General features: G+C 36.0%; 1 protein-coding gene across 2 annotated transcripts; it reads left to right on the top strand.

Annotated features, from left to right (window-relative positions):
- Window positions 1-355: 355 nt before the first annotated feature.
- On the top strand, window positions 356-11,823 carry LOC112524518 (delta-aminolevulinic acid dehydratase, chloroplastic). 2 transcript variants are annotated; one of them, XM_025134366.1, is made up of 14 exons: window positions 369-476; window positions 1,210-1,422; window positions 2,851-3,155; window positions 4,128-4,239; window positions 4,324-4,397; window positions 5,865-5,933; window positions 6,005-6,088; window positions 6,212-6,281; window positions 7,629-7,684; window positions 8,391-8,512; window positions 8,787-8,858; window positions 8,970-9,051; window positions 9,130-9,207; window positions 11,450-11,823. In XM_025134366.1, exons 2-14 carry the CDS (start codon window positions 1,389-1,391, stop codon window positions 11,612-11,614), a joined length of 1,323 nt encoding a protein of 440 aa, XP_024990134.1. In that variant the 5' UTR covers window positions 369-476; window positions 1,210-1,388; the 3' UTR covers window positions 11,615-11,823. The 2 variants fall into 2 exon arrangements, with proteins under 2 accessions (XP_024990135.1, XP_024990134.1); XM_025134367.1 differs by lacking the exon at window positions 1,210-1,422 and having other exon boundaries at window positions 356-476; window positions 11,450-11,614.
- The last annotated feature ends 367 nt before the right edge of the window (window positions 11,824-12,190 follow it).

Genomic DNA, 12,190 nt, shown 5'->3' with positions numbered 1-12,190 from the left:
AACACCCTTATTTACTTTATTGGTTAACATTTTCAACTATAAAAATAGATTATTGGTAAGTATCTATTACGTGGAAAGCGTCGTGTAATATTCTTTGCTATGCCTTTTACCGAGTAATGTTCTCGATCTTTGCTATGTCTTTTACCGGGTAAGATTCTCAAACCTTTTCATATTCACCCGGTAAGATAAAAGCACTTGAAATAGAAAAAAACCTAAGTTTAGTGTCAATCTGCCAAAACATCAAAGTTTAGTGGCCAGTTTGTAAATTTTAAAGAGTTGGTGGTAAATAACAACATACAAACAAAATCTGATCTAAAGCAATCACGCCATCTTTGTCCGTTTCATTTCCACCCTCACCAAACATAAGCTCGCTCCATTCTACCATCCATTGTCTCACAGTCGTGTCGACGACGAAGGTCTCCACCTGAGCTGTTGCTTCTCTGATCTTGTATTCCTCCTCTCCATCGGAAATTTAGGTATTTGTTCAACTCTATTATTCTCGTACTCGTAGAGTTAATGCGATCGTTTGCTGAAATTGTGCAAGGGACTTGACGTATTGCTGGGTCTACAATTGCATTTGATTTATTTGCTAATATGCATTCGACAGAGGGATGACATCTTGCAGTTTGAAACTAACGTTTATGTACTAACCTTTTGTGTGTTCTTGTGTCCTGTTATTGAAAATATAAATAAATTGTGTGTTTCTGTTAAATGATCCAATTGACCTCAAACCCTAAACAATCAGTGTTTGACACAACGTCAAACGAGGAGAATTGAAAAAATTGGGTACCGCTGTAGAGAAGGGTAAAATCAATCAAAATGCAAAGAAGTTTGCCCCAGTTCTCATTTAGCGTAACAATGAATTTTTTTTGTCACGAAGTATCATAATTTCTATAAAATGTAACAAAGTTTCACAATTTTCTATTCAATGTAACAAAATTCAATTTTTTATGTTGTTCCTATTTTGACCGGTAACCTGTAGAACCTCTAACATTTGATTAAAGGGATGCCAAGTTTATTGTGCACTTCTCTAACCCTTTCGTTATTCTGTATCCACATTGTCATATGTTACAAGATCAGCATGTTACCGCCCAAAAATTGTTACAGAATAGGAGTTTTTGAAAACTGTTACATGAGAAAAAAAATCTTCATTACACTAAACAGGAACTAAAACAAACTTTGTTGCATTTGATGCATTTTTCTCTGCAGAAAATGACCACCAATGTGCAAACAATCACTAGTTCTGTAGTCATGGTACACGGAGATGAAAAAGCGTTCAGTAGCTCAAAAGTAACAATCTCAACCAATATGATATGTGACACTAATAGCGTTAGCTGTAGCAGTACATCACAGGAATTGAACAAGTTGAAACAAGTGAAGAGGCCTGAATGCAAAACAAAACTAGATATTTTCATTCAATTGGTAGGACTCAGTTTTGGTATATTACCAAATTGCAACCATGTAATAATTCATGTCCTCTTTATTTTCTTCCCCTTTTGATTTTATCACAGGGAAAAATGCATCAAAATGTAATGAAGTTCACCGTAATTCCTATTTAGTGCAACAATGAATTTTTTTCTCAATAGTGTAACAAACCTTCAGTCTACGTGGCATCAGTTGATTTTGGTGTGACAATTATTGTACGTAATCAAGAATTACAATATAAATTGACAAGTTGACATCCATGTCATCAGTAGTTACAAGATCTACTTGTTACCAGTCAAAATGGGTACGTAATAGGAATAATTGAACGTTTGTTATCGTTACACTAAATAGAACCTTACTCTGTAGATTAAATTGGCTCTTGCTTCTCATTGCAGAAATGGTTAACTTTTAATTACAGATTCAGAATAGTTGAGTTTGTCTAGGTCTTGGGATGATCTAATCTCAATTGAGAGCTAACCAAGAAAAAGACAAACAACAATATGCATACCTTATCAACCATGATGACTATTTTGTTTACATACGTTGACAGAATGCTTTGCATGTTAACAAAGAGCAACATTAGCTATGACTGAATACTTGCCAAAGAATTGGCTTCTAAATCCTGGACCTTAAATGGAATTTAACCTAAAAAGAAGATTAAATAATTGAATAACAAGATTTTTAGTTATTTTAGTAAAACCAAACCAAACCAAAACCAAAACCAAACCAAAAAATCCACTTAAGTCCCACCTGGAAATAGGGTCTGGGGTAAGATCTACACAAAAAAAAAAAAATTTTTTTTAAAGACAGAAATAGCAAAAATTGCAAAGAGCCTACCTAGATAAAAACACATAGAACACTCCAAAGAACTTTCTATATATATCTTGCTTGCGGCATTGCAAACCTACCTGATTACTTTCAACCCTCCCCAAACCCCCCTCCCCCAACAACAGTCTTCAAGCAATCAACTACTCCAATCCGCCGCCTTGAGCAATTCCTATCTGAGGTCATGCCCTAAAAAACTACGTACTTTTCCATGTCCAGCCTCAGTTGCTCATTCGACATCCTCCTTGGTCTGCACCGCCTCGACACTCCTCTCTCCCTCGACCATGACACTCTCCACCCTCCTTAGAAGTGCCTTTTGTAGTCTCCTTCGAACATGCCCAAGCCACCACATTTATTTTACTCTTTAATCTTGTGTTCACAAATCCACCCCTCTCAACATCCTGCGTATATGCTATCCCTTCAAGTTATCAAATGGTTGTGTGTGCAGCAGAGGTAGCTTTGTTATAAAGGTTTATGACACATTTTCATTCTTTTTTGAGGAAACAGAGGTTGGAGTTGAGTGTGTGAACTGCAGTTAGGTACTAAGCTTTTCTTGCAAAATTTGTCTGCTAATTTGTCTAATAATTTTGTGTTGTGCAGAATTCATAGTTATGGCGTCCACTATTGCGAATATGCCGTTGAATGTTGGAACAATTAAGGGTTTAGATTGCCGGAGCTATGGAAATTTTAAACCGAATGCCCTACCAATTCGCCCGTCAGTCTCTACTTTGCCTTATAGGTGTATGTTTGTAGTCAAGGCTTCAACCAGTGATGGACCCATGAAAAAATTGGGTAGGAGTGATGCGGAATGCGAAGCTGCTGTTGTTGCTGGAAACATCCCTGAAGCGCCTCCGGTTCCCCCCATTCCTTCATCACCTGCTGGAACTCCAGTGGTTCCCTCATTTGTAAGCGTTCTCACCTCAATTTTATTATCTATGACTTCTGAAATTCTTCTCACTACATGGCCAATTGGTAAGTTTTCTTTTAACAAATTTTACCAAACCTTACTAGAACAATGCTGTTATGCCTAAGTCTTTTCTCCAAGAACATTTTGCTTCTTCTTTGAACTCTTGTATAGTACAATATATATACCTTGATAGGAGATAAGATAAGGTCTTGCTGGCATGGGGAAATGTAGTTTATCAGATGCGTTAGCTTTTATTGCCCGAAAAATGTTTAGGCCGTATTCCCTTTGCATCAAGTTTCTCTATTGTTTTGATTTATTGAACTCAGCTTATCATTGCCAAAAACCCGCACTCAGATTGTTGGCTGCAACTGACCTACATAAACTTGAATTATACTAATCGCCAGACATATGGCTTTAAATTTGTTACAGAGTGCAATATATCTACCAAATTTTGTTTATCATTTTTGGCGCCTTTCCTCTGTTACAATGAACTAAATAGCTTGCTACTTACTGCGTTATGTTGCAGAAACTATATTTTGTTGCCAGCTATCTAATTATTTAATTTATGCAGTTCATATAAAGTAAATAGTGATAAAGAAAACTGTTTTCATAAATGTATAAATTGAATTTGCTTACCACTATTATTATCATCTTTCTACATGTTTGAGGGCGCTGTCGTAAATTGTGTGCATAATGGTTGCTTTTCTTATTGTTTTCTGAAATATATTTCTAGATAACTCATCTTGATAATGTACTTTGATGGAAATTGAGCTTCTTAAGGCTTATTTTCTTGCAATTTGTTTGCACCTTTCTTGGTCAACTTTGCATTTCTGAATTTTTTGCTATGGCACTGCTTCACCTCCTATTTTAAAGGGTTTATATAAGGTCTCCATTTACTTTCATTCTTAAAAAGTGTGCTATGGGTTGCTCTTCCTTATCTTTACATGTTATGCTTGTTCCATTTATGAAGGAGATTAGTCGACGACCGCGTCGTAATCGCAGATCACCAGTCTTGAGATCTGCATTCCAGGAAACAAGCTTGTCCCCTGCAAATTTTGTATACCCTCTTTTTATCCATGAAGGTCAAAGTCTACGCTAATGTATCTTATGTTCTTCATTTTAAATTTTGTATTACATGCATTTCTCAGTCTCCTTTGGATTTGCAGGTGAAGAGGACACACCTATTGGTGCCATGCCTGGTTGCTATAGGCTTGGGTGGAGACATGGGCTTCTTGAAGAGGTTTGTTAGCTATTTTCATCTTTACCTTTATGCTCTCTTGTTGTAAATTAAAAGTGTCCTTTGTCAAGGAGGTTCAATATATGTGTGTTGTGTATAGCACATATATAGGGGCTAATTCATCCAACACAGTAGGCTAGTGTCATTATACATTAATACGAGATTAACATACAACATAGGAACTAAAATCATATGTGGGCTTGACAATCGAACATGATTTTCATTGACACACCTTATGGCTTTAAAAGTACTACATGTTGGATGTACTGTTCTATCCTAGCTATGGAGGGACTCCTTACATATATGTAATATCCTTGACTGCCACAGTACTGTCTTTCAACCTTTTTAGTCATTCTAGGCTCTAGCTATGCATGACGTGATGACGATAAAGGAGTGAATACATATTGGAAAGGTCACCAATGTAACAGTTAAATATATTACGAAAATAGAGGCATATATCAGCACAAAGTTGCCATTGTTGGAAAAATCTTGTATGGTGCTAGTTTGCCATATTGTCATATTGACTCTGTTTTGTAAATCATTTTCTGAAACTAAAAATTTCATTGAGAATTAGTTGCATGGAATATCTAGAAGCAGGATCTAATATAATGAATGTTTTTAAGATATTATCAGATTGGCGTATCATGAATGATGGCGCCTTTGGATATCATGGCTAGCAAGTAGCAACACATCTTTTTTGTGCCTGTAGACTAGGATTCAGCTAAGATTTCAGCTTATTAATTTTTCTACTTCCATCTGCCTTCTTCTCCATTTGAAGGCAAACTAGTTAAATGATCAATGGAAAGCCTGTTTTCTGGGACTCTGTTTCATCTTTTATCTTTTTGCTGTCATTTATAGTTTGATTAGGTCATATCTTCTATTATTGTCTTGCTGTCGATAGTATTTTAACGTCAACATTATTTCTATTGTAGTGTATGTATTGAAGTCTTTGTTAATATTTTTTTCTTAATGAGATATAAATCACATTAGTTTTGTAAAAAAGCTAAATCCTTTGATATCAAAAGTTGAAACATGATGTGAAATATGTTTTCTTGTGCAAGGAGTATCCTTGAACGATAGTAGAGACAACTCAAATGAAGCCCTGGTAAACCAGATGAGAGTTTCAGTTCTTCCAAAATTAGTAAACAATTACAAGACATCACTTGGACTGACATATCAACATGCTTACATGCATTCAGCTACCAGACAACAACACATATATTGTTTATTTTTTGCAGTTCTACCCTTGTTTTCGTTCTTTCATGTTAATTTCGAAACAGTTGATTGAAAGTTTGCAACTAATATTAAAAAAATTCATTGTTAATTATAGTTTTTAGATAATTATAATTATTTACATTGTTACCAATCTAAACAGAAAGTATTTATTATATGCAAATTGATATGAACGGAATGTTTTATCCAAAAAAAGGATATGAACGGAATGAAAGATGTGTTGTACATGTGGTGCAGGTCTCAAAGGCTCGTGATGTTGGGGTCAATAGTATTGTGCTCTTCCCAAAAGTTCCGGATGCATTAAAGGTTGCTGTTTATACATTTTATTCAATGTAGCTCTCATGAAAACGTTACACAATTGGACTTTCCCTTTTTAGACTCCCACAGGAGATGAAGCATATAATGATTCTGGACTCGTACCTCGAACAATTCGGTTGCTTAAAGACAAGTACCCTGATCTTGTAAGAACTTACATATACTCTTTTTTCAATAGAAAGGGGACAACATTTACCTTGTTGAGGTGCTTGTGCTTTTTGCCAAGTATGCTTGATGAAATGTTAATAGTTTAATGTATATGTGGACAGATCATCTACACTGATGTCGCTCTAGATCCATATTCTTCAGATGGGCATGATGGTATTGTTAGAGAAGATGGTAATTACTACTAGCTACACAATCTATGAACCAGTTTCAAGTTCTTACGTTATGTGTTGGGGAAAAATTAGCATGCCCTTGCTTTTTTGTCTTCTGAAACTCATGTTTCAATAATTTTCTATTTTGCATTTTCATGTGTCATGCATGTGTTTCAAAGTAAAAAGGAAAAAGGTTAACATTGGAAGAAAGGAGGAAAAATTCTCCTCCATCGCAATTTGCAATATTGTTTTGAAAGGTTTGATTCCCAAGAGGTGGTGTGGCGATCAGTTGTTTCATGCATTATTACTTTTGGTGTTTTAAGCACATGAACCATGCTGTGAAAATTAGTTAGAGCCACAATATGTTTACATCAACCCATTACCCTTTCATGTTTAAGTTTCAAGATCGTAACAGCAGTAGCCACTTACGGTAATTACTTAACTAATGCAATGACTTTTGTCAAGTAATAGCCGATAAAGCTAAACAGAACGAACTGAAAGTTCAAAACATGTATGGACCAAAGTGGTGAGTGTGCTCTCTTATGATTTTATTATGCTTAGTTATTAGAGTTGGCAAGGGTACAAAGTGCTTTTCCTCTGGGCTTTCGAAGCAATTTTGAAAAGGAGTTAGGGAGTGATTTATTGCAAGATTTAACCTCCTAATGTCAATGTTGAACACTAAGATGACATGGATATTAGATGTTAGCCTTATATCAACACATTAGAAACTATTCCATAGCTTAATATGGACTATCTTGACCATGAGAGGTGTTGTTACGAAGATAAAAAGGTAGAGATAACTCGGAGGATATCTTATGGCTTAACTCCATTCTAGCCGCATATAGGCTTAACCAGTTCAAAAGGAAAAAGCAAACCTAAATACAAACAGCAGCATATGGACTAAATCCTTTACCTAGGATCTCTTTGAAAAGGTAAACTGTACATATTAATGAAGATATTTTTCACCTACAGAAAAAAACTGAATCACATTGAGATCGTTATCCGCCGGCTTATTAGTGTCTGTGAAAAAGTACAAAAACACTCTGCATGGAATGGAATTATTAACTGGATAATGGAGCAAATTCCCATGGAATAGGAATATATATGCTGTCAAAGACTTTGCAATCAGCGCCATATCTGTAGTTATAACCAGTGGATCTCATAATAAGTTTGCAGTCAAAAGATGAAGTCTTGATGTTAGGGTACGTGGGCCGTTCCCACAGCATGGTTTTTCATTGTTTAAATATTATTTTGTTGCTGTTCTTTCTGTTTTTCTTTCATGTAAGTGTAATTCTTATCCTATCCTGGTATCTGTGAACCTGTTCTTCTTGTCTTACCAGCTGCATATCATGTGTGTTGCATTTTACAGGAGTTATAATGAACGATGAGACTGTGCATCAGTTATGTAAACAGGCTGTTTCACAGGTATATCTCTTTATTAATGATATTTAACATTTCATCTCTATAAATTCTATGCTATGCAATTTTTCCAGTCTAATTATGTAAAATGAGATTCTGATGATCAATAAATTTTATGGGATCAGTTATGGTGGTATTCTACCAGTTGCACATGTATATTGAATAAATCCAACACCCAGCCATTTGAATCTATCAGTGTCTTTATATGTCGAGAAGCATTTGTCATTGTGGACATTTTAGAAGCTGGGGGTCTTCATGGAAACAGCCTCTCTACCCCCTAGGGGTATTGGTAAAATCTGCATACATCCTACCTTCCTGGACTATACTCCATGTGGGATTCACGATTTCAGTTGGTTCAGTCTTTTGTTGACAGAAGAGAAATGGCTCTCTCTTTGCATAAATTCAAGAACTTCATGATTGTAAAACTTTTTTCCACGAAAATGTGGTCCCACTCCTCGTTAGCTACTTTTAGCATGTTAAGAAACAGGAAAAGTACTTCTATTATTCATAAGAAAGTTATCAATACTTGATTAAACAATAAAGCCAGTATTAGTGGATATTCATTCTTGATGGTCAGAATTGTGTTGTGGTGGTAACTTCCTTTAGCATATCCAGCAGACAAGTAGTAGTCTGGTATATGCATCTTTTCGTTTGTCGTCCCGTGCTTGAGCATCTCGAAATTTACTTTTGATGATGTGCATTTCTTCTGTAGGCCCGAGCTGGGGCAGATGTTGTAAGCCCCAGTGACATGATGGATGGTCGTGTAGGGGCAATTCGGTCAGCTCTTGATGCTGAAGGTTTTCAGCACGTGTCTATCATGTCCTATACAGCAAAGTAATTTTCTAATTTACCTCACAAGTACAGTATGATTTCCACTAAATATTGTTCCATGCATCTTTGGGTCTTCATGGAATCAACCGCTCTACTCTTTGTAGTAGAGGTCAGGTCTGCATCCATCTTCCCCCTCACAAACCCCACCTTTGGGTGGGATATATTGGGACATTTAGTTTGGTTTGGTTACTGTTTCCTTTATCTTGATTTGACAAAACATTGTGAATTGCACTGAATTTAATGTCCTCAAAACATGTTTGTTTTTGTTGTATTATAGGTATGCAAGTTCATTTTACGGACCATTTAGAGAAGCATTAGACTCAAATCCACGTTTTGGAGACAAGAAAACGTATGTAGCTCAAAAGTTGACATTCTGTATGTTGTATTTTTTTCGTTTATTATTATTTTTATGTGACAACTTGATGGATTAAGTGTATTTTTCGTGGCTTTTGTGCAAAAGTTACCAAATGAACCCAGCAAACTATAGAGAAGCCCTGATCGAATTGCGCGCGGATGAGTCTGAAGGGGCCGACATCCTTCTGGTTGGTATTTTGTTTATATCTTACTTTTATATGAACTGCTATTTTAATATTTAACCGAGCACCTTTGTTTGGTCACAGGTAAAACCAGGCTTGCCTTATTTAGATGTCATAAGGTTGCTTCGCGATAACTCTCCCTTACCGATTGCTGCATATCAGGTAATCTTAATTCTGCCTCCAGTATGAACTGATAATGCATCACAAATGTATACAACTCGAACGGACTTGTTATAGGCCTTATTGGTGCTATCAACTTCTTAGGAACCATGTTTGCCGGATAGAATGCCCAAACTTTGTCAAGTCCATGTGAAGGGCCCACTTTGCAGGGTTATTTACGAGAATAGGCTTCTTATATATATTTTTATACATGCATGACTTTTTGCCAGATTTTGAGGTATTTTTGTGTTAGGAAGCAACATTCATCTGTTAGATAGAGGTGTTCTCAAAATCTGTTGGAAGTTCATGCATTTAAATTAAATTTGTCAAAAGGTTATTCTTCTAAATAACCCCCACTTTGCATGGACGTGTGAACTAATTGTATCAAAGTTTCCATATACTACAATTTAAAATACAAAATACGGTGTGAACAGCTCTGATATGGTCTTTTAAATTGTTAAATGTGCCAATTATCTGAACCAAACCCACAGTAAATCCCACACCAAGCAGGGTTTGGGGAGGAATGACCTAGATATGCCGACCTTACCTCCATCTGTAGTAGATAGACCGTTTCCTTGAAGACCCTGACTTGAAAAAAGTTTGAAGAAAGGAAAGAGGAACAAAGTAAAAGAAAGAAAATAATTTTGTGTCAATTGTCTAAAATACCCTTTAATAATGTCAAAATAAGAAAACTAAGTAGATAGGTAACTTTAGCTTGAAAAACCACATCCGAGTAGGTGATGCCATAAGGAAAATTGCATTAAAATGGAACCAAGTTTGAGCTAATTCCTATTTTGGGGAACAACTGTAAAAATCCTCATTTAAGTGTCTGGACCAAAGTTTGCGTTTATTTGGGGAATCGTTTACTGGTTCTTCAGGTTACCGATAATTTAATATGATGTGGCAAATTATAAAATAAAAATTTATTAGGTGGATTATATATTGCCATATCATTATTAATTTAAAAAGAAAACAAATTAAAGGATTAACTTAATAATCAAAAACAAAAGGAAAACCTAAAACTCCATCTCCCACCCTTCCCCACGCCGTTTATCCTCTTCGATGAACCAACTCATCGCTGGTCTTCTTCCTATATGACCTTGCCGGTTAACAGCCCATCGTTCTCTTCGTCTTCCTCAACTTCGTGATTGGAATCATTCTCCACCGTCTCAAATCTTATGTAATTGCTAAAAACCCATTTCGGTTTCAGTCTACAATGCCACTTAACATACACAAAAGTAATCCAACAACAATAATATAAAACCTTAAGAGCACGTTGGAAAAGATTTTTGCTTATTGGAAATAAGACCCATTTCGGTTTCCATTTTGATTTATAATCTTCGTTACGGAACCACCGTCTCTTTTACAATGTAGTCTCTCTTTTCAATCTCATCTGAACCATACCCATGATTTAAGGAACTCAAATTAGAGAAGAGAGGTTTATGCTTGATTCATCTATTGCTCACTTGTGCTAGTGGCGGTAGGGAGGATGGTCGCCAGAAAGGGTCACGATGATGGTGAGGGAAGAGGGAGAAGAAGGGGTTTATATTTTTTTTAAAGAAAAAAGTTGAGTAACATGTTTAAACTAAACATCCACGTAATATTCTTTTTATTAGATTAATATAAATGTCCATGTAATATTTATTTTTTTATGATTTGCCGCATCATATTAAATTACTGGGTAACCTGTTCAACAGGTCAACGAGTCCCGCGAATAAACATCAACTTTGTTCCAGACCTTAAATGATGAATTTAAAAGTTGGTTCCTCAAAATAGAAATCAAGGCAAAGTTTGTTCCATTTTGATGTAAGTTTCCCTCTTTAGGAAGGCCAGAAAATGAAAATATTGCAATCTGTATAAGCACTTAAGTCATGAAACATTTTTCCTACCCTTTCTTGGTTATATTGTGCGTGTCTTTTAGGAAACATCATCTCTACTCTTTGTGATAGAGGTAAGACCTGCGTATATCTGACGTCCTGACCCTACATCAGTAGCAAATCCTGGAATTTTGGTAACGGGGGTCGGAATTCAAAGTTATAAGTTTTTGGGAGTCAAAAGTGTGTGTGTATATATATATATATATATATAAATATTTAAGTTATAATATTATAAAAATTAAATTTTGAAAATTTTTGGGGGTCAGGTGACCGCGAACCCTTGGGAGTGTCTGTATGGGATATACTGGATAGATTTATTGTACATGTCTTGTGTCACAAGTTTGTGTTGATATGTTTCGGGGTCGCAGGTTTCTGGAGAATACTCGATGATAAAAGCCGGGGGTGTCTTGAAAATGATCGATGAGGAAAAAGTAATGCTGGAGTCGCTCATGTGTCTGAGGCGTGCTGGGGCTGACATTATCCTCACCTATTTTGCATTACAAGCAGCTAGAAGCTTGTGTGGTGAGAAATGAGATGATGCAATTACGGTCCGTCAGCTTATGCGAGTTTCTTGACAAACGACGATTTAGAAATTTATTTGTATTTGAAACATTCAAAGTAGAAGAAAAGAGAATTGTATTTGAAAAGGCTTGTGTAGTTGTTGCTTGTTACTAAATTTCTTGGAGTTTATGACATGGTGTCATTGTAATTGTATTATGTAGAATTGAAGCCTTGTAGACCTTTCCTGTAGGAGTGTTCAAAGAAACCAACCAAATCGTCAAAATCGACCAAAGAAAACCAAACCGGACTGTTTGTGATGGTTTAGGTGGTCCAACTTGGTCCAGATAAACAGCGAAACCAGATGGTATGGTTTGGGGTACTGGTTTGTTGGTTAAACTGACTCAAATTGTCAATAATTAAGCAACTAGACCCGCATGGCGCTCGCATTAGCTACTGTTTCATAGCACCTGCTCCTTTTCCCCCGTTTCCATGCATGACAACCCATGCTTCATCATGCAACCTTCATTCCTTATTTCTTGATTATTAATTGTTATCTTTTCCTAGTTTAGGTTATAAATAGGGTTTGAATTTTTCATTGTTAAACATAT

The sequence above is a fragment of the Cynara cardunculus genome (genome assembly GCF_001531365.2).
Source record: "Cynara cardunculus var. scolymus isolate 2C chromosome LG 13, CcrdV1, whole genome shotgun sequence".
NCBI classification, from domain to species: domain Eukaryota; kingdom Viridiplantae; phylum Streptophyta; class Magnoliopsida; order Asterales; family Asteraceae; genus Cynara; species Cynara cardunculus.
The sequence above is the reverse complement of the archived record's forward strand: the minus strand, read 5'-3'. Positions and strand labels throughout refer to the sequence as shown.